Source organism: Oncorhynchus keta, chromosome 10, assembly GCF_023373465.1.
Source record: "Oncorhynchus keta strain PuntledgeMale-10-30-2019 chromosome 10, Oket_V2, whole genome shotgun sequence".
Classification (NCBI taxonomy): domain Eukaryota; kingdom Metazoa; phylum Chordata; class Actinopteri; order Salmoniformes; family Salmonidae; genus Oncorhynchus; species Oncorhynchus keta.
Window position 1 is genome coordinate 75,650,769 of NC_068430.1, and position 21,688 is coordinate 75,672,456.

The 21,688-nt window shown below is 45.4% G+C and overlaps 1 protein-coding gene and 1 long non-coding RNA gene across 11 annotated transcripts; one reads left to right on the top strand and one right to left on the bottom strand.

Annotated features, from left to right (window-relative positions):
• Positions 1-815: 815 nt before the first annotated feature.
• On the bottom strand, positions 816-21,089 carry LOC118380493 (GTP-binding protein 1-like). 9 transcript variants are annotated; one of them, XM_052527954.1, is made up of 17 exons: positions 20,947-21,089; positions 20,534-20,726; positions 19,534-19,645; positions 16,371-16,551; positions 15,589-15,772; positions 15,218-15,382; positions 14,939-15,062; positions 14,644-14,758; positions 11,813-11,919; positions 11,589-11,692; positions 11,253-11,378; positions 10,973-11,155; positions 10,519-10,654; positions 10,151-10,329; positions 9,849-9,974; positions 3,898-3,948; positions 816-3,559 (listed from the first exon to the last, which is right to left on the bottom strand). In XM_052527954.1, exons 2-17 carry the CDS (start codon positions 20,714-20,716, stop codon positions 3,431-3,433), a joined length of 2,205 nt encoding a protein of 734 aa, XP_052383914.1. In that variant the 5' UTR covers positions 20,717-20,726; positions 20,947-21,089; the 3' UTR covers positions 816-3,430. The 9 variants fall into 9 exon arrangements, with proteins under 9 accessions (XP_052383914.1, XP_052383915.1, XP_052383919.1 ...); XM_052527955.1 differs by lacking the exon at positions 20,947-21,089 and adding an exon at positions 20,864-20,939; XM_052527959.1 differs by lacking the exons at positions 11,589-11,692; positions 11,813-11,919 and adding an exon at positions 11,485-11,503.
• LOC127932371 (uncharacterized) lies at positions 3,907-4,776 on the top strand. 2 transcript variants are annotated; one of them, XR_008144982.1, is made up of 4 exons: positions 3,907-4,056; positions 4,274-4,414; positions 4,485-4,554; positions 4,626-4,776. It is a non-coding gene; the product is annotated as an uncharacterized LOC127932371 (long non-coding RNA). The 2 variants fall into 2 exon arrangements; XR_008144983.1 differs by lacking the exon at positions 4,274-4,414 and adding an exon at positions 4,134-4,273 and having other exon boundaries at positions 3,943-4,056; positions 4,415-4,554.
• Positions 21,090-21,688: the final 599 nt, after the last annotated feature.

Here is a 21,688-nt window from a genome sequence, read left to right on the forward strand (position 1 = left end):
ATGTGAAGACAATAAATCTGCAGTGACCTGAATAAACTCCTTATTCAATCATATCAAAGCCACATCCCCTTGTCACTGTTTCAAATACAACTGAAGTGTGTGTTTGTGTGGACAGTGTGTGTGTGTGTGTGTGTTTATGTGGACAGTGTGTGTGTGTGGACAGTGTGTGTGTGTTTGTGTGGACAGTGTGTGTGTTTGTGTGGACAGTGTGTGTGTGTGTGTGTTTATGTGGACAGTGTGTGTGTTTGTGTGGACAGTGTGTGTGTGTGTGTTTTGAGTGGACAGTGTGTGTGTTTGTGTGGACAGTGTGTGTGTGTGTGTTTGAGTGGACAGTGTGTGTTTGTGTGGACAGTGTGTGTGTGTGTGTTTATGTGGACAGTGTGTGTGTGTGTGTGTGTGTTTGAGTGGACAGTGTGTGTGTTTGTGTGGACAGTGTGTGTGTGTGTTTGAGTGATTGGCTATCTGTATGCAGTGTACTCACGGCAAAACTCACGACTGAAGTCAGTGGTTTCTCGGTCCTCGTTTCACCTATAAAAGGAAAGTAGGCCCCGTCCCTCAACCTTACAGCTCCCTCAGTGCTCTCTCTAAACCAAGGCCTCAGCCTAGACCTCTACCCGTATTCATAAAGCTTAGAGCAAGAGTGCTGATCTACGATCTGTTTGACTTTTAGAGCACAATCATTAAGATTACATGGAAAGGTGGAGACCTGATCCTAGATCAGCACTAGCATCTGAAGTGTGAACTGGCCCCTTATAGTAGTGCTGGCAGCCAGATGATACAACCAGTATTGACAAAACATGACCACAACATGTTGATACTCTGAAACATCTTTATTTAAAAGGATTTACAACAAACTGGCACCACTGTGTTAAGTTAAAGGGCTTTCTTTTTCTTTCGGCGCAACTTTCATTTTTTGTACATAAGATGCAGACACAAAAGTGTCACTCGGTCCATTCAAAAATAAAAATAAAAGTATACACTAATATTAGCTAAAAAAATAAAAATGGTTGTTGAATGTAGAGATCAACATCCATCATCAAAACAGAGAATAAGAAATGAAATGAGGTTACCTTTAGACCGGATCTAAGGTCAGTCGTTTCCCCCTCTAATACTAAAGGATAACATCTGTGATTGGTGTCGTAGCTGAATCAGAATTAGTTAGGTAACATTGATAAATATGTTTTATTTACTTTCAGAATATGCTTGTGAGATAGTCACTTGGGGCCCAGAGAGGGGAGAGGTCAGGATTGTCTTCATATTTGAATGTGTCTGTAACTATTCCTAAACCACGTGAAGGGCTCCACCATGTCTGTACTCCAGTCACTCCCTCCTTTTCTCATTGGGGGGAGGAGTATGGCAGTGTCTGGAACCATTGTATTACCCCTCTGATGTTGCCCTTCTCTTGACCTAGTATATGACCTAGAGGCACACTCTCCTTCGTGAGCTTGTCCAGGAGTATCTATAATTGACAATAGATATATGCCATTGGATGAGGTAATGTTTTGGTACTAGGAAGTACCAAGAACGAGAAGAAGAACCTTGTCTAAGAGACCAAACTGAACGATAATTTATAGCTAATGCTATCTGGCTATGGGATACTCCTTTTTGTAAGTAAAAAGCCCTTTGTGAAGTTGTTATGATCTGTGGTTTATCATGTCGACTAGGGGGTGGATCTTTGCTATAAAATATCTGTTGCCATTATGTTGACACTCTCAGAGAATTCATTTATAGACACTGAATTGATCTGAGAGTCACAGGGCTATGGTGAAGCTCATATTATTAAAAGATGACATTTAAGTATAACTCTGACTGGTGTGTGGTTTGTAACTCGTCATTTAGTAATACAGGAAATGACCACGACATTGGATAAACTGATCCTAGATGTGTACTAAAGTGTAACTTCTGCCTGGTGGTAACAACCAATCCAAGCCTTCCACCACTGAAACCTGTCCCAATCCAAACCCAAAATAAAAATGCTCACACCACCTGATAAAACCATATCAAAGCTTAGAAAAAATACATTTGAATCATATCAAGTATGGAAATGGATTAACGTAAAATCTTCAATCATCTTCAATCCCAAAACCCCTAGTTCCGCCAACACATTTTATAGAAGGTGTGCATGACTAGAAACTGAATGAAAACAACAAATCTTAAAACTACTATTCCGCCTGCGTTTTTGGGCTCAAACAATGTCCTTGAGAGGGTATGGAGGATAACATGGAAAACTTCTAAATCCTCCTGAAATACTTTTAAGTCGTATTAGCCTTCTTGGATTTTCCAAACCCTTTCATCTATGAAAGCCAAATAAATAATCCAACACAGAACACACTACAAGGGTAGCGGAGCAACGATTCCCAAATCTATTGAAATTAATTATAGAACAGATATGCGGTGTGTGTTTTTCAGCACGCGTCAACATTTCTGACTGCAAAAGATGGACAGAACATTGAACGAACGTTGCACCCATTTGAACAATGTAGCTCACTTAATTTCTCCAAGACCAAAATCCACTATTTAAAAAATACACAGCTTTCATAGTTTCCACTCAATGCTCTGTTTGGGCAGACATCTAAAAAGGCACACATCTAAATGATAGGTTTTGTACACCAGGTTTTCCAAGGCCCAAATTAGTTGCATTTCCTATTAAAATACAACCAGGGCAAAAATAGAACAAAACATGGACCTACAGTGAGTCCTGATCCAATGTTTCAGAACCAGTGTTTTATGTATAGTCAGATGGCAGTGTATGAGCCTAGTGAACATTGTCCTTGGGGTTGGTTAGGTAGGACTATCCCATGTCTGAACTACACCTATCCTGTTCTATTAGATTGAGTGGAGACCTTGGAGTACACTATTCCTCTCCTGTCTAAATAATGACCAATGGAATAACAAATCTAAACCTAGACTCCGATGCCATCCATGTCCGGTCTGTTAGATTTCATCTAAACCTTGTCAACGACACCATTTATTTCCTGTTAGATTAAATCTGGAGTCAGTCATTATTAGACTGGATGACGACCCCTTAAGACAACAGATCTCAGTGCCTGAACACCATTTGTTTCCTGTCTACATAATGAATCTGTAATAAAAACCTTGTTCGTTTCTATTACTACACCGTGTCTGTTAGATTGAGTCAACTGCTTCTTTCTGCTATTTTCCAGGAGCCAGTTCAGTCGTTAGTTGCCATAGTGACATTTAACAAGGTTCTAGAGCTACTCTGTAATGGTGATCTAACTAGGATGGACATGTTAAGCTGTGTCATTTAGGATTAATGCATGTTTCACTTCTCGTCCTCCTTTTCTTTGCTACATTCATTCCTTCTCCCCCAATTGGAACAAGAATGATTACAAAACAAGATGTAGAGGAGGATATAGAAGAGTGGATGTAGATGAGAGTAGCGAGAGGAGATGGTGGTGGGGGGGGGGGGTTAGGCAGTGGTGCCCACTCCTGCTGCAGCTGGTGTGTGTTGTTGTGATGTTGGTGAGGCTGTGCTGTTCAGGGCTTTTCCTCGGTGTCTCTGACCCCCTCTCCTCCTGCCTCCACCTCCTGACTTGGGCTGGAGGAGAACAGTCACAACATAACAAGTGTTACTAAATGTTAAGCCAAGCACACAATTTATGACCACCTCTTAACTTGTAGATACTTTTTTACTTTAAAAAATGAGAAATTCTCATTGAAAATTAAATGTAGCTTGTTTTTTTTATTACACAACATCAGTTCAGGTCGAAACGTCATTTTAATGTTTTCATTCAAGTAAATAACCTTTTCAGTACTTTTAGAAGTCAAAGTTCATGCTGCACAGGAAAACACTCTTTAGTGTTGGGATAAATGGAAGTCATGGCAGTACTTCTTTAAGACAAACGGCACTGGTGATTCCTCCCTCGTTCCGTTTACCTGGTTCTCTTTGTTGCCGTCTTTACATAGCGTCTCCTCCTCCCCCACTGTCTGACGCAGACAGACAACCAGACAGACGAGGGAGAGAGAGAGAAGGAGAAAGAGACGGGTGGGGAAAGTGTTGAGGAGGGGACGGGGAGACAAGTTTAATGGACGGAGGTCAGAGGGAGAGAGAGAGAGAGACGGGTGGGGAAAGTGTTGAGGAGGGGACGGGGAGACAAGTTTAATGGACAGAGGTCAGAGGGAGAGAGAGAGACGGGTGGGGAAAGTGTTGAGGGGACGGGGAGACAAGTTTAATGGACAGAGGTCAGAGGGAGAGAGAGAGACGGGTGGGGAAAGTGTTGAGGGGACGGGGAGACAAGTTTAATGGACAGAGGTCAGAGGGAGAGAGAGAGACGGGTGGGGAAAGTGTTGAGGGGACGGGGAGACAAGTTTAATGGACGGAGGTCAGAGGGAGAGAGAGACGGGTGGGGAAAGTGTTGAGGAGGGGACGGGGAGACAAGTTTAATGGACAGAGGTCAGAGGGAGAGAGAGAGACGGGTGGGGAAAGTGTTGAGGGGACGGGGAGACAAGTTTAATGGACAGAGGTCAGAGGGAGAGAGAGAGACGGGTGGGGAAAGTGTTGAGGGGACGGGGAGACAAGTTTAATGGACGGAGGTCAGAGGGAGAGAGAGACGGGTGGGGAAAGTGTTGAGGAGGGGACGGGGAGACAAGTTTAATGGACGGAGGCCCGGAAAGATGAAAGGAACGAGTGATGGGGCCGACGATAATGGAGGAGAAGAGTGAACGAAAGTGGGATGAGGAGGAAAAAAAGATGTACCGGTAAGTGGAATGAAAATTGAGAGCGGCAGAGAGGGATATTGGCAGACGAGTGTGAGGGTCAAGGAAAGGGAGGACATTTTGAAAAGAGGGATTGTGAAAGACCAGGTGATGAACAATCATAAAAGCGCGGGATAAAGAAAGAGTGAAACGAGATGGAGGGGCATCGGAAGAGAGATTAGCCAGCATATTGGAAAAGAGAAGAAAGCTGCTAGTACGACACACACACACACACCAACCTGTCCAACTTTTAGAGTACCATACGGGCACAGCATATTTTAGAGTACCATACGCACGCGCCAAATTGGGGTTACCCCCCCCGCTGTTTGTGAGTCTGATCACAAGTATAGAATTGTACCACATCAAGTCTATAAAAAGTTGAGAATACTCTTGACAGCATTCCATTTACACACATGGTAAAAGTCACTGACAATATCTCATTAGAAAGAACAAAAGGGCCATTATTCTTGGAGTAGTTTAGGTACAAACTGGACAAATGTCTCATCCACAATAAAAACTGATATGAAAAAAAAAAAAATATGTTTGAAGCAGAGCATGAAATAAACATGTTCCCCATAATAAAAACAGAAAAGCTATGATAGGAAACAGCGAGTGAGAACAAATCTGTTCGGGAAGAAATTTCCTAGACAGATTTGCCTGGTAGCTAACAGATTTAGCCATACGCAGCAGGGCATTAGGGTAGACTTCTCTGTGGCAAACAGTTCCTCTGGCAATCATTGAAACCTTCTTGGTAACAAGGGCACTCAGCATGTCTGTGGGGGCTGTGCTTTGGCAAAGTGGGTGGGATTGTATCTTTCCTGTCTAGCCCTGTCTGGGGGGTATCATCGGATGGGGCCACAGTGTCTCCTGACCCCTCCTGTCTCAGCCTCCAGTATTTATGCTGCAGTAGTTTATGTGTCGGGGGGCTAGGGTTAGTCTGTTATATCTGGAGTACTTCTGTCTTATCCAGTGTCCTGTGTGAATTTAAGTATGCTCTCTCTAATTCGCTCTTGGAGGACCTGAGCCCTAGGACCATGCCTCAGGACTACCTGGCATGATGACTCCTTGTTGTCCCCAGTCCACCTGGCCATGCTGCTGCTCCAGTTTCAACTGTTCTGCCTGCGGCTATGGAATCCTGACCTGGTCACCGGACGTGCTACCTGTCCCAGGCCTGCTGTTTTCAACTCTCTAGAGACAGTAGGAGCGGTAGAGATACTCTTAATGATCGGCTATGAAAAGCCAACTGACATTTACTCCTGAGGTGCTGACTTGCTGCACCCTCGACAACTACTGTGATTATTATTATTATTATTATTATTATTATTATTATTATTATTATTAGACCATGCTGGTCATTTATGAACATTTGAACATCTTGGCCATGTTCTGTTATAATCTCCACCCGGTACAGCCAGAAGAGGACTAGCCACCCCTCATAGCCTGGTTCCTCTCTAGGTTTCTTCCTAGGTTCTGGCCTTTCTAGGGAGTTTTTCCTAGCCACCGTGCTCCTACACCTGCATTGCTTGCTGTTTGGGGTTTTAGGCTGAGTTTCTGTACAGCACTTTGAGATATCAGCTGATGTACGAAGGGCGATATAAATACATTTGATCTGTACTGAGAGAGCTTTTTGTGACGTGGATCATGATTAGTTACACCGTACCCAAACCGGACACGAGCAAAACAATTGTCCCCCCACACCAAACGCAGGTTGAAATATCAAAATAAACGGCAAACCAATTATATGAATTTGGGGACAGGTCGAAAAACAAACATTTATTGAAATTTAGCTAGTTCTTGCTAATTTGTCCTGAGATATAAACATTGAGTTGTTATTTTACCTGAAATGCACAAGGTCCTCTACTCCGACAATTAATCCAAACATAAAACGGTCAACCGAAGCGTTTCTAGTCACCTCTCCTCCTTCCAGGCTTATTCAACTTTGAACTTATATGGCGATTGGCATCTAAACTTTCATAGTATTACTACACCGACCGGCAACATAGTCTTTCAATCACTTTCCAATGAGGAGATGGCATTACTACCACACCTGACCAATGCAACCAATGAGGAGATGGCTTTCAATCACCTGGGTTCTATAAACCAATGAGGAGATGGCACCTGCACCTGCTTCTATAAACCAATGAGGAGATGGCACCTGCTTCTATAAACCAATGAGGAGATGGCACCTGCTTCTATAAACCAATGAGGAGATGGCACCTGCTTCTATAAACCAATGAGAGATGGCACCTGCTTCTATAAACCAATGAGGAGATGGCACCTGCTTCTATAAACCAATGAGAGATGGCACGTTCTATAAACCAATGAGGAGATGGCACCTGCTTCTATAAACCAATGAGGAGATGGCACCTGCTTCTATAAACCAATGAGGAGATGGCACGTGGGCACCTGCTTCTATAAACCAATGAGGAGATGGCACGTGGGTACCTGCTTCTATAAACCAATGAGGAGATGGCACGTGGGTACCTGCTTCTATAAACCAATGAGGAGATGGCACGTGGGTACCTGCTTCTATAAACCAATGAGGAGATGGCACGTGGGTACCTGCTTCTATAAACCAATGAGGAGATGGCACGTGGGTACCTGCTTCTATAAACCAATGAGGAGATGGCACGTGGGTACCTGCTTCTATAAACCAATGAGGAGATGGCACGTGGGTACCTGCTTCTATAAACCAATGAGGAGATGGCACGTGGGTACCTGCTTCTATAAACCAATGAGGAGATGGCACGTGGGTACCTGCTTCTATAAACCAATGAGGAGATGGGAGAGGCAGGACTTGAAGCGTGATCTGCGTCAGAAATAGAAAGGAGTTCTATTTTAGCCCTTGGTGACACAGACGCTCGTTGACGAGGGCGAGCAGTGTGGGTGTAATAACTGAATAACAGGTCTCCTTGCTCGCATTGCTTTTTCAGTTCTGACCACACATTTTCTATAGGATTGAGGTCAGGGCTTTGTGTTGGCCACTCCAATACCTTGACTTTGTTGTCCTTAAGCCATTTTGCCACAACTTTAGAAGTATGCTTGGGGTCAATGTCCATTTGGAAGACACATTTGCGACCAAGCTTGAACTTCCTGACTGATGTTGAGATGTTGCTTCCAAGTATCCACATAATTGTCCTACCTCGTGATGCCATCTATTTTCTGAAGTGCACCAGGCCATCTTTTAGCAAAGCACCCTCACAACATGATGCTGCCACTTCCGTGCTTCACCGTTTGGATGGTGTTCTTCGGCTTGCGATCATCCCCCTTTTTCCTACAATCATAACAATGTTCATTATGGCCAAATGGTTCTATTTCAACAGATCAGAGGAAATTTCTCCAAAAAGTATGATCTTTGTCCCCATGTTCAGTTGCAAACCGTAGTCTGGCTTTTTTTTAATGGCGTTTTTTGAGCAGTGGCTTCTTCCTTGCTGAGCAGCCTGTCAGGTTATGTCGATATAGGAATCATTTTACTGTGGATATAAATACTTTTGTACCCATTTCCTCCAGCATCTTCACAAGGTCCTTGTTGTTCTGGGATTGATTTGCACTTTTCGCACCAAAGTACACTTCTCCATCCTGAGCGGTATGAGGGCTGCGTGGTCCCATGGTGTTTATACTTGCATACAATTGTTTGTACAGATGAACATGGTACCTTCAGTTTGGAAATTGCTCCCAAGGATGAACCAGACTTGTGGAGGTCTACAACAAAAAACATTGAGGTCTTGGCAGATTTATTTTGATTTTCCAATGATGTCAAGCAAAGAGGTACTGAGTTTGAAGGTAGGCCTTGAAATACATCCAGGTACACCTCCAATTGACTCAAATGATGTCAATTAGCTTATCAGAAGCTTCTAAAGCCATGACATCATTTTCTGTAATTGTCCAAGCTGTTTAAAGGCACAGTCAACTTAGTGTATGTAAACTTCTGACCCACTGGAATTGTGATACAGTGAATTAAAAGTGAAACAATCTGTCTGTAAACAGTTGTTGGACGAATTGTGTCATGCAAAGTAGATGTCCTAACCGACTTGCCAAAACTAGTTTGTTAACAATACATTTGTGGAGTGGTTGAAAAACAAGTTAATGACTCCAACCTAAGTGTATGTAAACTGCTGACTTCAACTGTACATCCAATATTGATGTATTAATCTCCATGTCCGTTGACACAAACTGCGTACATGTCTGTGTGGTGCAGCTCGAGAATCAGGATGTTAGTCACTCAGTGGATGGATTTTTTATTAAAATTTAAAAAATAAAATTCAGGCCCCATTCATTTCTGTGTACTATTAACTCAGATCTCTTACATGGACAGAGAATGCTGTATGTTGGCAGGTCTGCACACACACACCATTCAGTCACTCAACACACAATGCAGAGTTGAACTTTCCTCCTACTCTTCTCACAAGTCATTATTTGACCTCTTACTTCAGGATGTTCTAACACACTCCCTTAGTTAGAAATAGTTTGTGTAGAACAGATTATTGTCTGTCATGCAGAATTGGGAATCATGTCAGCTCTACTCATTACATCTCTATCCAAGACCCTCCCTCCTCCAGGTGTTGTTTCTAAGCCTCTGCCTCCCGGTAGGTGAGCAGTAGCTGTCCTGTGTCGTGGCTGTACACAACTGTTCTGTCTAAGCTCCTCCTTCATGTCTAATGCTGCATTCATAACCAAGTGGGAAAGCGTTCATTGCCAGTTGTGAAGTCGTAAATACCAGTTGGATGCATTCACGTGCTTTGAACTTGGTGAGAAAAGCTGATTGGCTAATGGCCAACAAGCTGCATCAACCATAATCTTGCTTGTAAACCAAGTCATATTAAAAAAAAACATATTAATAGATACACTATTTTTTTATAAATAATGTTTTGTTGTTGCCTTTAACTGCCAAAAATGCTGTTAGAGATCATTTCCTTAGTAGGTGGCATCAGAGGTCAGCATGTGGGAGAAGTCAGAGCTCAGGGATGATAGATGAGTTTCCCCACTAGTAATAACCAGTAGGAGGGGTGTTCAAGTGGATTTTTCCCAGTCCTATGTGGTAAATACCACCTTCCCACTCGGTTATGAACGCAGGGTCGTCCCTTTTTTCACCAGTTGTTCAGTCTAAGCCCCTCCCTACCCCAGTAGCTCACCGGTAGCTGTCCTGCGTTGGGGCTGTCAGGACGCGGTGCGGATCCTGCCTCCTCATTGGCTGACGTGGTGCCCTTCTTAGTGGACTGCATCTTGGCCTGCTGGGCCTTGGTGACTGACTGGAGCAGCTGGAGAGACACACGTACAGGTGGAGTTAGTCTGGGACGCTTTAGAATAAAGGATGGTGAAGAGACAGTGAGTTATTGTAACATTGTGAAATGTTTCTAAGGGGGTTTAATGCTCCATGACCTTTTATAAACATATGACCATTCATAACCCCTTACAACTAGTTATAACCCCATACCTTGGTAATGGTGCCCACAGCCTTGGTGCGTCCCTCTCTGAACACCAGTCTCTGGTCTGTGTGGAGGTACTCTGGGGTCTTGATGAATCTGAAGTGGACTGAGGCCTTGTCCCCAGTACGTAGACAGTCTCTGTTCATGGTCAGAATGGTGGCTGTCTGTCTGATGCTGCCACAGTGCACTGAGGGAGAGAAAGTCAGAAAAATAACAATTGACATACCAGTGGCATAGCAACTCTGGACGGGTCCCATTTGATTGTAGGAGAGACAAAGACCTAATATGAATATAGCTGACACTTTAATGCTAAATTGAGCATCGCCACAGTATACAAGCAACCATGAACACACCCACACGTTTGAAAGCCGCTCACCCATAGCCTGGTATCGTGGGGATATGGTGGTGGGGTGGTGCAGGACCAGTATCTCAGCCATGAACTCCCAGGTAGCCTGAGGTGTTAGTCTGGGAGAGATCATCACCATCCCCTTCCTGATGGAGGAACGCTTGATCTGGAGGAGAAGAAAGAGGGAGGGAGAGGGGTGAAAAAGGGGCCAGGGGGAGAGGAAAGAAACATTAGGACAGACTGTCAGAAATGTGCTGATTGAGGATGTTTTTTTCCCCAATGGGAGTCATCCATTGATGGATTATGGACAGAGAATTTTCTGGAGAAAAACAAAAAAAGGTCCATCTTTTTACATCTGCAACTTATTTGAAAGTTTCTGACTTGAGCTGATCTTTTGACACAAAAGCAATTCATGAACGCATGAACAACTTCATCTGTGTTATTGTGTGTCTGTGTGGTTGTAGCCTTAACGCGGAAAACACACCTTTTTCAGCGCGAAGGAGGCGGTCTGTCCCCCCCGGACCTCTTTGACAGGCATCCTCTTGCGGTGGATAGATTTGACAGCGATGGAGAGGAAACTGCCCAGGGGGTCTGGGCCGAGCAGCAGCGTGTCATTCAGTCGTATCAATCCACGTAACGTAGTGCCGGATACTACTGTGCCCACACCCTGAGGACAGATAGGAGAAGTCACTACAACACAGCTTGTTAAATGAATAGTGTGTGTGTGTGGTGCTGATGGTTGTGTGTGTGTGGTGTGTACTAACCGGTACTGAGTAGGTGTCATCGATCTGGAACTCGGCAGGCTCATCTTCTCTATAGGAGGTTTTAGAAGACAGCAGGTTGAGGAACATCTTCAGAAGATCCATGTTGTCTCCTGTTACATTAGAGACCTGGAAGATTGGACACATCCTAGGGGGAGAGACACAGAGAGAGAGAGGGGAGGAGGGAGAAGAGAAAGGAAAGGAGATCCATGTTGTCTCCTGTTACATTGGAGACCTGGAAGATTGGACACATCCTAGGGGGAGAGACACAGAGAGAGAGGGGAGGAGGGAGAAGAGAAAGGAAAGGAGATCCATGTTATCTCCTGTTACATTGGAGACCTGGAAGATTGGACACATCCTAGGGGGAGAGACACAGAGAGAGAGGGGAGGAGGGAGAAGAGAAAGGAAAGGAGATCCATGTTGTCTCCTGTTACATTGGAGACCTGGAAGATTGGACACATCCTAGGGGGAGAGACACAGAGAGAGAGGGGAGGAGGGAGAAGAGAAAGGAAAGGAGATCCATGTTGTCTCCTGTTACATTAGAGACCTGGAAGATTGGACACATCCTAGGGGGAGAGACACAGAGAGAGAGGGGAGGAGGGAGAAGAGAAAGGAAAGGAGATCCATGTTGTCTCCTGTTACATTAGAGACCTGGAAGATTGGACACATCCTAGGGGGAGAGACACAGAGAGAGAGGGGAGGAGGGAGAAGAGAAAGGAAAGGAGATCCATGTTGTCTCCTGTTACATTAGAGACCTGGAAGATTGGACACATCCTAGGGGGAGAGACACAGAGAGAGGGGAGGAGGGAGAAGAGAAAGGAAAGAAAGACAGAGGGAAAGAGTGGAGGATTAAGGCAACATACGTTACCCATAAATCAATTCAAATGTTATTTGTCACATACAAAAACAATGAGCAGATGTTATTGCGGGTGTAGTGAAATGCTTGTGTTCCTAGCGCCAACAGTGCAGTAGTATCTAACAATTCACAACATTACACACAAACCTCAAAATAAAAGAATGGAATTAAGAAATATATAAATATTAGGATGAGCAATGTCAGAGTGGCATTGAGTAGAATACAGTATATTAACATATGAAATGGGTACAACATTATGTAAACATTAACATGACTAGTGATTCCATGTCTATGTGTATAGGGCAGCAGCCTCTAAGGTGCAGGGTTGAGAAACCGAGTGGTGGCCAGCTAGTGACAGTGACTAAGTTCAGGGAAGATCTTTTTGGCCTTCCTGTGACGTCGGGTGCTGTAGGTGTCCTGAGAGCAGGCAGTGGTTCCCCGGTGAGGCGTTGGGCAGACCGTACCACCCTATGGAGAGCTCTGTGGTTGTGGGCAGTGGTTCCCGGGTGACTCGTTGGGCAGACCGCGCCACCCTATGGAGAGCTCTGTGGTTGTGGGCAGTGGTTCCCCGGTGACGCGTTGGGCAGACCGCACCACCCTATGGAGAGCTCTGTGGTTGCAGGCAGTGGTTCCCCGGTGACGCGTTGGGCAGACCACACCACCCTATGGAGAGCTCTGTGGTTGCAGGCAGTGGTTCCCCGGTGACTCGTTGGGCAGACCGCACCACCCTATGGAGAGCTCTGTGGTTGGAGTCAGTGGTTCCCCGGTGACGCGTTGGGCAGATCGCACCACCCTATGGAGAGCTCTGTGGTTGGAGTCAGTGGTTCCCCGGTGACTCGTTGGGCAGACCGCACCACCCTATGGAGAGCTCTGTGGTTGGAGTCAGTGGTTCCCTGGTGACTCGTTGGGCAGATCGCACCACCCTATGGAGAGCTCTGCGGTTGGAGGCAGTGGTTCCCTGGTGACTCGTTGGGCAGACCACACCACCCTATGGAGAGCTCTGTGGTTGCAGGCAGTGGTTCCCCGGTGACGCGTTGGGCAGATCGCACCACCCTATGGAGAGCTCTGTGGTTGTGGGCAGTGCAGCTGTGAGGTTCTTAGGGGGTGAAGCCAAATTTCTTCAGCTTCCTATGTTTCAAGAGGTGCTGTTACGCTGCCTTCGCCACACTATCTGTGTGGGTGGACCATTTCAGATTGTCAGTGATGAGTACGCTAAGGAACCGAGGACAGAGAGCAGGGAGAGCGTTTCACCTTCTCCAATGCGTTCCTGTTGATGTGAATGGGAGGAGTGCTCCTCGTCTCCTGAAGACCACGATCAGCTCCTTTGTTTTGTTGAGGTGATTTCCCTAGCACCACTCCGCCAGGGCCCTCACCTCCTCCTCATGAAACATATACCTCCGCCTTCCTTCTTCCAGGAGAGTTCCTTATTCCCGTCTGCGCAATGTACTGAGAACCCAGCTGGCTGTATGGACCGGGACAGTATATCTGGAGAGCCATGATTCCGTGAAACAGAGTAATATACCGTCCCTGAGCTCATCAACTTTATTGTCCAGGGACTGAACATTAGCGAGTAATATACCGTCCCTGAGCTCATCTACTTTATTGTCCAGGGACTGAACATTAGCGAGTAATATACAGTCCCTGAGCTCATCTACTTTATTGTCCAGGGACTGAACATTAGCGAGTAATATACAGTCCCTGAGCTCATCTACTTTATTGTCCAGGGACTGAACATTAGCGAGTAATATACAGTCCCTGAGCTCATCTACTTTATTGTCCAGGGACTGAACATTAGCAAGTAATATACAGTCCCTGAGCTCATCTACTTTATTGTCCAGGGACTGAACATTAGCAAGTAATATACAGTCCCTGAGCTCATCTACTTTATTGTCCAGGGACTGAACATTAGCGAGTAATATACAGTCCCTGAGCTCATCTAGTTTATAGTCCAGGGACTGAACATTAGCGAGTAATATACAGTCCCTGAGCTAATCTACTTTATTGTCCAGGGACTGAACATTAGCGAGTAATATACAGTCCCTGAGCTCATCTACTTTATTGTCCAGGGACTGAACATTAGCGAGTAATATACAGTCCCTGAGCTCATCTACTTTATTGTCCAGGGACTGAACATTAGCGAGTAATATACAGTCCCTGAGCTCATCTACTTTATTGTCCAGGGACTGAACATTAGCAAGTAATATACAGTCCCTGAGCTCATCTACTTTATTGTCCAGGGACTGAACATTAGCGAGTAATATACTCGCAAACAAGGATGCAATTCAGAAAAGTCTAATTTCTGTTTGGGTCGCTGGTGAGTTATCGCCGCTCTGATATCCAAAAGTTGTCCGGCTGTATGTAATAACACAAAAAACATTCTGGGCCAATAACAAACCCCAACAAAAATACTGCAAATTTGCTTAGGAGCTAGAAGCAGAGCTGCCGTGCCTGTCGGCGCCGTCTTACACACAAACTGTTCAGATGAAATGAGGAAAAGGACCAAAACCACAAGGAAACTGTTAATTCACTGCTATTTACCTCTCTGAGCTGAAGTTGGATGCAGTGACGATAACGTCATCTTTGTTTTGAACCAGTACGGGGATCTTTCTACATCCTGGGGACTTCAGTAACCTCTGTAACAGATGCAGTGTCTCTGGGAAATACACACAATTATTAACACACATTGTGTGTGTTCATTTGTTAACCAAACAGACTAATGGGGAGGAACTTGTGTTTTCCAAAAAAATTAAAAATAAAGAAGAAGTTACATTTCACTACGATTATCATGTTTTAATGATTTGAACAGGGCCATGTTCCACAGTCCATCTCTCACCTGCTAGGATATTGGCTGGACACATGTCTATCTTGGTGACCACTACAAAGACTGGTACATTCAGGGCTAGAGCCAAACCTAGATGCTCCTTGGTCATCCCTACAATACCTGCATTACTGCCCACCTAGAGAGAGAGATAGAGGAAAGGAAAGAGAGAGAGATGTAGAAGAGTGAGCGAGAGAAAGAGGATGAGCAAAGTCACTGACACAGTAAATGTCTGGTGATAAGCAACTGACCATGTGTGAGCGAAAACACAAACACACCACCCCCGTCTCTCACCATGAGCATACAGAAGTCTGGTAGGTGTCCGGTCATTCCAAACACAGTGGTTTTCAGGTACTTCTCGTGGCCGGCCAGATCTATGAAGGTGATGACCTTAGAGGACCTCTCACAGATCTTAGTCCAGTCCAGACTGCCCCCGTGATTATCTGGCTTATTCACCACCTAGGAGCAGAGACCGAGAGAGGTTGGTTTAAATCAGAGTGCTGGACAACACGCTAGGGTCAAAATGGACCAGGCTCTACGTCAGCTTTGTTTACGTTTTGAATACTGCTGGTCCTGTCACTCTCTGTCTCCTGCCTATGTCATCCCTATCTAACTTAATGTCCTTAGTTAGAGACTCCTAAGTCAACCCCAAGTCATTATCTTACATGTCCCTCCTGGTCGAAGCCCAGGATGTCGTTCCCCACACTGCTGGTCCTGCCGCTCTCCATCTCGTGTTTGTGTCGGAAGAGTTTCTGCCTGGCGAACCCCCTGCCGTTGTCCAGCTCCCCGTGGGTCAACACCCCCAGCAGGGTGCTCTTACCGGCATCCACGTTACCCACCACCGCCACCCTGTATGGGAAGGGGAGAGAGAAGTTAAAGGACAGAAAGCTGTTATGTGCAACACCAAACGTTGCAGATCCTGAAAGCAAACAAACTTCTTCTCCCTCTGAGAAGACCTAAGAATAAATTGATGAATGAATGTCTGTCTCGTACTCGCCCCCCCCTCACTTCCAGGAAGTCCTCCTCTCCGACCCGTCGGCGGATGAGGTAGTCTCGTACCCCCCTGCTTCTCACCTCACTTCCAGGAAGAAGTCCTCTCCGACCCGTCTGCGGATGAGGTAGTCTCGTACTCCCCCCTCACCTCACTTCCAGGAAGAAGTCCTCTCCGACCCGTCTGCGGATGAGGTAGTCTCGTTCTCCCCCCCCCCCCTCCTCACCTCACTTCCAGGAAGAAGTCCTCTCCGACCCGTCTGCGGATGAGGTAGTCTCGTACTCCCCCCCCGCCCCCCTCCTCACCTCACTTCCAGGAAGAAGTCCTCTCCGACCCGTCTGCGGATGAGGTAGTCTCGTACTCCCCCTGCTTCTCACCTCACTTCCAGGAAGAAGTCCTCTCCGACCCGTCTGCGGATGAGGTAGTCTCGTACTCCCCCCCCGCCCCCCTCCTCACCTCACTTCCAGGAAGTCCTCCTCTCCGACCCGTCGGCGGATGAGGTAGTCTCGTACTTTCCCCCCTGCGTCGGTACGTTCTCTCAGCAGGATCATGTCTGCCTCTATCTGCTCACAGAGGGATTGAACCGTGGCCACTGACGCCTCCATGTCCCCCTCGTCCAGACCATAGTCACCTCCGTCTGATGATGAAACGGGGGGTGGATGTAAGGAGATAGAAACCACACTGCCCATTACTCTGAGAACACCCTGCTGTGTCTTTACCCAGACATAAGGCTTAATTACTCTGAGAACGCCCTGCTGTGTCTTTACCCAGACATAAGGCCTTAATTACTCTGAGAACACCCCTGCTGTGTCTTTACCCAGACATAAGGCCTTAATTACTCTGAGAACACCCTGCTGTGTCTTTACCCAGACATAAGGCCTTAATTACTCTGAGAACACCCCTGCTGTGTATTTACCCAGACATAAAGCCTTAATTACTCTGAGAACACCCCTGCTGTGTCTTTACCCAGACATAAGGCCTTAATTACTCTGAGAACACCCCTGCTGTGTCTTTACCCAGACATAAGGCCTTAATTACTCTGAGAACACCCCTGCTGTGTCTTTACCCAGACATAAGGCCTTAATTACTCTGAGAACACCCTGCTGTGTCTTTACCCAGACATAAGGCCTTAATTACTCTGAGAACACCCTGCTGTGTCTTTACCCAGACATAAGGCCTTAATTACTCTGAGAACACCCCTGCTGTGTCTTTACCCAGACATAAGGCCTTAATTACTCTGAGAACGCCCTGCTGTGTCTTTACCCAGACATAAGGCCTTAATTACTCTGAGAACACCCCTGCTGTGTCTTTACCCAGACATAAGGCCTTAATTACTCTGAGAACGCCCTGCTGTGTCTTTACCCAGACATAAGGCCTTAATTACTCTGAGAACACCCCTGCTGTGTCTTTACCCAGACATAAGGCCTTAATTACTCTGAGAAGACCCCTGCTGTGTCTTTACCCAGACATAAGGCCTTAATTACTCTGAGAACGCCCTGCTGTGTCTTTACCCAGACATAAGGCCTTAATTACTCTGAGAACACCCCTGCTGTGTCTTTACCCAGACATAAGGCCTTAATTACTCTGAGAAAGCCCTGCTGTGTCTTTACCCAGACATAAGGCCTTAATTACTCTGAGAACACCCCTGCTGTGTATTTACCCAGACATAAAGCCTTAATTACTCTGAGAACACCCCTGCTGTGTCTTTACCCAGACATAAGGCCTTAATTACTCTGAGAACACCCCTGCTGTGTCTTTACCCAGACATAAGGCCTTAATTACTCTGAGAACACCCTGCTGTGTCTTTACCCAGACATAAGGCCTTAATTACTCTGAGAACACCCTGCTGTGTCTTTACCCAGACATAAGGCCTTAATTACTCTGAGAACACCCCTGCTGTGTCTTTACCCAGACATAAGGCCTTAATTACTCTGAGAACACCCCTGCTGTGTCTTTACCCAGACATAAGGCCTTAATTACTCTGAGAACACCCCTGCTGTGTCTTTACCCAGACATAAGGCCTTAATTACTCTGAGAACGCCCTGCTGTGTCTTTACCCAGACATAAGGCCTTAATTACTCTGAGAACACCCTGCTGTGTCTTTACCCAGACATAAGGCCTTAATTACTCTGAGAACACCCCTGCTGTGTCTTTACCCAGACATAAGGCCTTAATTACTCTGAGAACACCCTGCTGTGTCTTTACCCAGACATAAGGCCTTAATTACTCTGAGAACACCCTGCTGTGTCTTTACCCAGACATAAGGCCTTAATTACTCTGAGAACACCCCTGCTGTGTCTTTACCCAGACATAAGGCCTTAATTACTCTGAGAACGCCCTGCTGTGTCTTTACCCAGACATAAGGCCTTAATTACAGGGTACTTGACTGCATTCCCAGTTTACATCAGGTAATGTAACTATAGTAGTTCCATTCAAGTTTGGGCAAATTAAAGGAACAATGGAGCAGAAGTTGGAGGCTTGACGTTTTGCCAACTGACCATTAAAGGGTTAAATCAGGATAAACAAGTTAGCCAGTGTTTCTCAGACTTAACTGGCTAAGGATGTTACATACACCGATATGCATCGGTTCCCAATTCAAGTGTTTAAGATACAAGTAAATCGCTCAGCGGACTCCAGACCGATCCAAATGTAGCATGAATCGGTAAAGAAAAACCAGTAAAAAAAAAATGTGTTGTTACTTATACTACATTCTACCATCTGAAAATACCTCTTATATTGTGACAACTGATGCACCCGCTCTGTGTTGAACTGCATGTAGGTTCAACTAACCCCAGGCCAACTAACCCCAGGCCCCCAGGCCAACTAACCCCAGGCCAACTAACCCCAGGCCCCCAGGCCAACTAACCCCAGGCCAACTAACCCCAGGCCAACTAACCCCAGGCCAACTAACCCCAGGCCAACTAACCCCAGGCCAACTAACCCCAGGCCAACTAACCCCAGGCCAACTAACCCCAGGCCAACTAACCCCAGGCCAACTAACCCCAGGCCAACAACCCCAGGCCAACTAACCCCAGGCCAACTAACCCCAGGCCAACTAACCCCAGGCCAACTAACCCCAGGCCAACTAACCCCAGGCCAACTAACCCCAGGCCAACTAACCCCAGGCCAACTAACCCCAGGCCAACTAACCCCAGGCCAACTAACCCCAGGCCAACTAACCCCAGGCCAACTAACCCCAGGCCAACTAACCCCAGGCCAACTAACCCCAGGCCAACTAACCCCAGGCCAACTAACCCCAGGCAATACGAGTAGCCTAGTCAACCTGCGCACGAGTAGCCTAGTCAACCTGCGCACGAGTAGCCTAGTCAACCTGCGCACGAGTAGCCTAGTCAACCTGCGCACGAGTAGCCTAGTCAACCTGCGCACGAGTAGCCTAGTCAACCTGCGATCAGCCTGACTGGTCCCAGATCTGTTTGTGTTTAAACAACTGACACAAAGCACAACTGATCTGGGACATCAGGTCTGTGTTCTGTAAGGGGGTCACCATTGATCTGTGTTTATTGGGGATGTTTACACATGAGCACCATGTGTTCTGTTGTGTGGTTTAGGTATATGGCCCGAAAATAAAAAGGTAGGAAAGTGGGTTATCCCTTCTCACCTGAGCCCACTCCCACCACATAAATGGTCTCCCCACATCCTTCATCCATCCTCTCTCGGAGTTGCCGTAGTAACGAGTCATACTGTTCTCCTGTGGGGCTGACCAGAGTCAGCTAGGAAAGAGAAAATATATGTTTAGGTTCATTCACTGGTGTTATAGTTGTTTGATAATTGACTTAGACTTAGATAAGTGTTTACAATAACATTTTATTGTAAACTGGACTCTGTGATACATCTAAATTTACAACGTAAATAAAAAAACATAACATTACAGTTTATGTCCAGTAGAGGACAGGGCAGAATAACACTAACAAAACAAAGTAAGAACGGCCAGACAGACAGCATGCAAATATTGAAGCAAGTAGCTAGAAGCTAGGCCTGGGTCGTTTGTTGACGTTACAATGACGTAGCCTAGTTTCTGGCAAGCCTGACCAAGTTGTAAATGTGCACATGCATGATGATTCATGCAATTATGAACATACAGATGTTTAATTCACACTTTATTATTTGAAATAAATTATATTTGCAAGATAAATATAGGTTTCAGGCCTGATTGATGTCATTTTTGCCCCCCAGCTAACACGCCTGACTCCAATAATCAACTAATAATAGTCTTCAGTTTAGAATACAATTAGTTTAAATCAGCTGTGTTTGCTAGGGATGGAGGAGAAAAGTGTGGCACCAAATCAGGCCCCCGAGGACTGGAGTTGCCCAGGCCTAAATCTGGTCAAATCATCTTTGGTTGTTTCGCCAACTGTTGTGTCTACACAGAGTGGCACCTATATACGTGTCATTCATTCACCATAGCATGTTTTGGTGGGTACTGGTCACCCGAAAAGATACATGTCCGGTCATACTTCAACCAAATTACATGTCATTATACAATTGTCATTTTCATAAAAATAAAAATAAAACATTTTTGTTAAAGCTGATGTCAAATTGAAATCCACGCATGCATATGCCATGTAGCTAGCTTTAGCTGAGTCGAGAGCAGGGCCTACCTTGCTAGTAAAGTCTAAATGATCCTCGGACTCGCCGTTAACATTCTCTCCGTCTTCGAAGCACTCTGCCCCTGAAAGGTCATCCCCACAGTCCGGTGCGAATATAGAAACTGGTACTACGGATTGCTCTTTCGGTAATGTCCCCGGGCTTAGCCCTGGCTCTATTGCTGCCAACGACGCCATCTCCCCAAACCTTCAGAAAAAGTAATTCAATTGCAAACTGCTAGCATAACATAGCTAAGCTAACATTAGCTCACAAATCAAGCTTGCTACTGACACCAACATATTATGATGCAATGCATGCAACAATTGTGTACAGCAACTGCTTACGGTTTAAATTAGGCTAAAACGTTCCTTACGTAGCAATTCATGTTATATTAGTACTGTTAAGTAAACATATAAATGCAACATACCAGAAGTAGCAGTGTACATAGAAGGTTTGCTTTAGATAGCCTATATGAGTGTGGCCCGCCCCTATGTTAAATACAGAAACAGGATTGGCTACCCTCCGTTCTTGAACGTTGACAGGTGTTCAACACAGAATGGAATTATTTCACTGAAACAGAAAATCAATACATTTTTCTCTTAATAAGAGTTTTGACTCTCTTTCAAACTGTCATATGCACACGTAATATAGTGTGTGCACGATTATAGAAACGCCTTACAGCAAATATTTGAATAAAGTATTAAAATACTGTATGGTAAGTAATGAGTGTAGTAACTATATTTACCACTAGATCGCAGTTTCATTGGTCAAAATACAGTGGATGGACACCTACATTGACTGTACTCGAAAGGATCAAATGAATCACTAAAATGTCCAGTTTTGTTGTGTAAGACTCAGAAACACCCTACTACAGGCTGGAAGGGAGAAGAATGAAACGAGAAAGAATGAAAAATCAAATAGATAGAACCCTCCACCCTGTTGAGAAATATGTTCCAAATGGCACCTTTTTCCCTACATAGTGCACTATTTTTGACCAGAGCTCTATGGGCCCTGATAAAAAACAAATATGTACACTATATAGATAATATGGTGCCATTTGGTACATTGTCTGGCAAATCACTCCAAATATATGTGACTATCTTCCAGGGGAGGCTGGATTGGTTTCCATGTGGTTGATACCATTCCATTGACTCCATTCCAGTCATTAC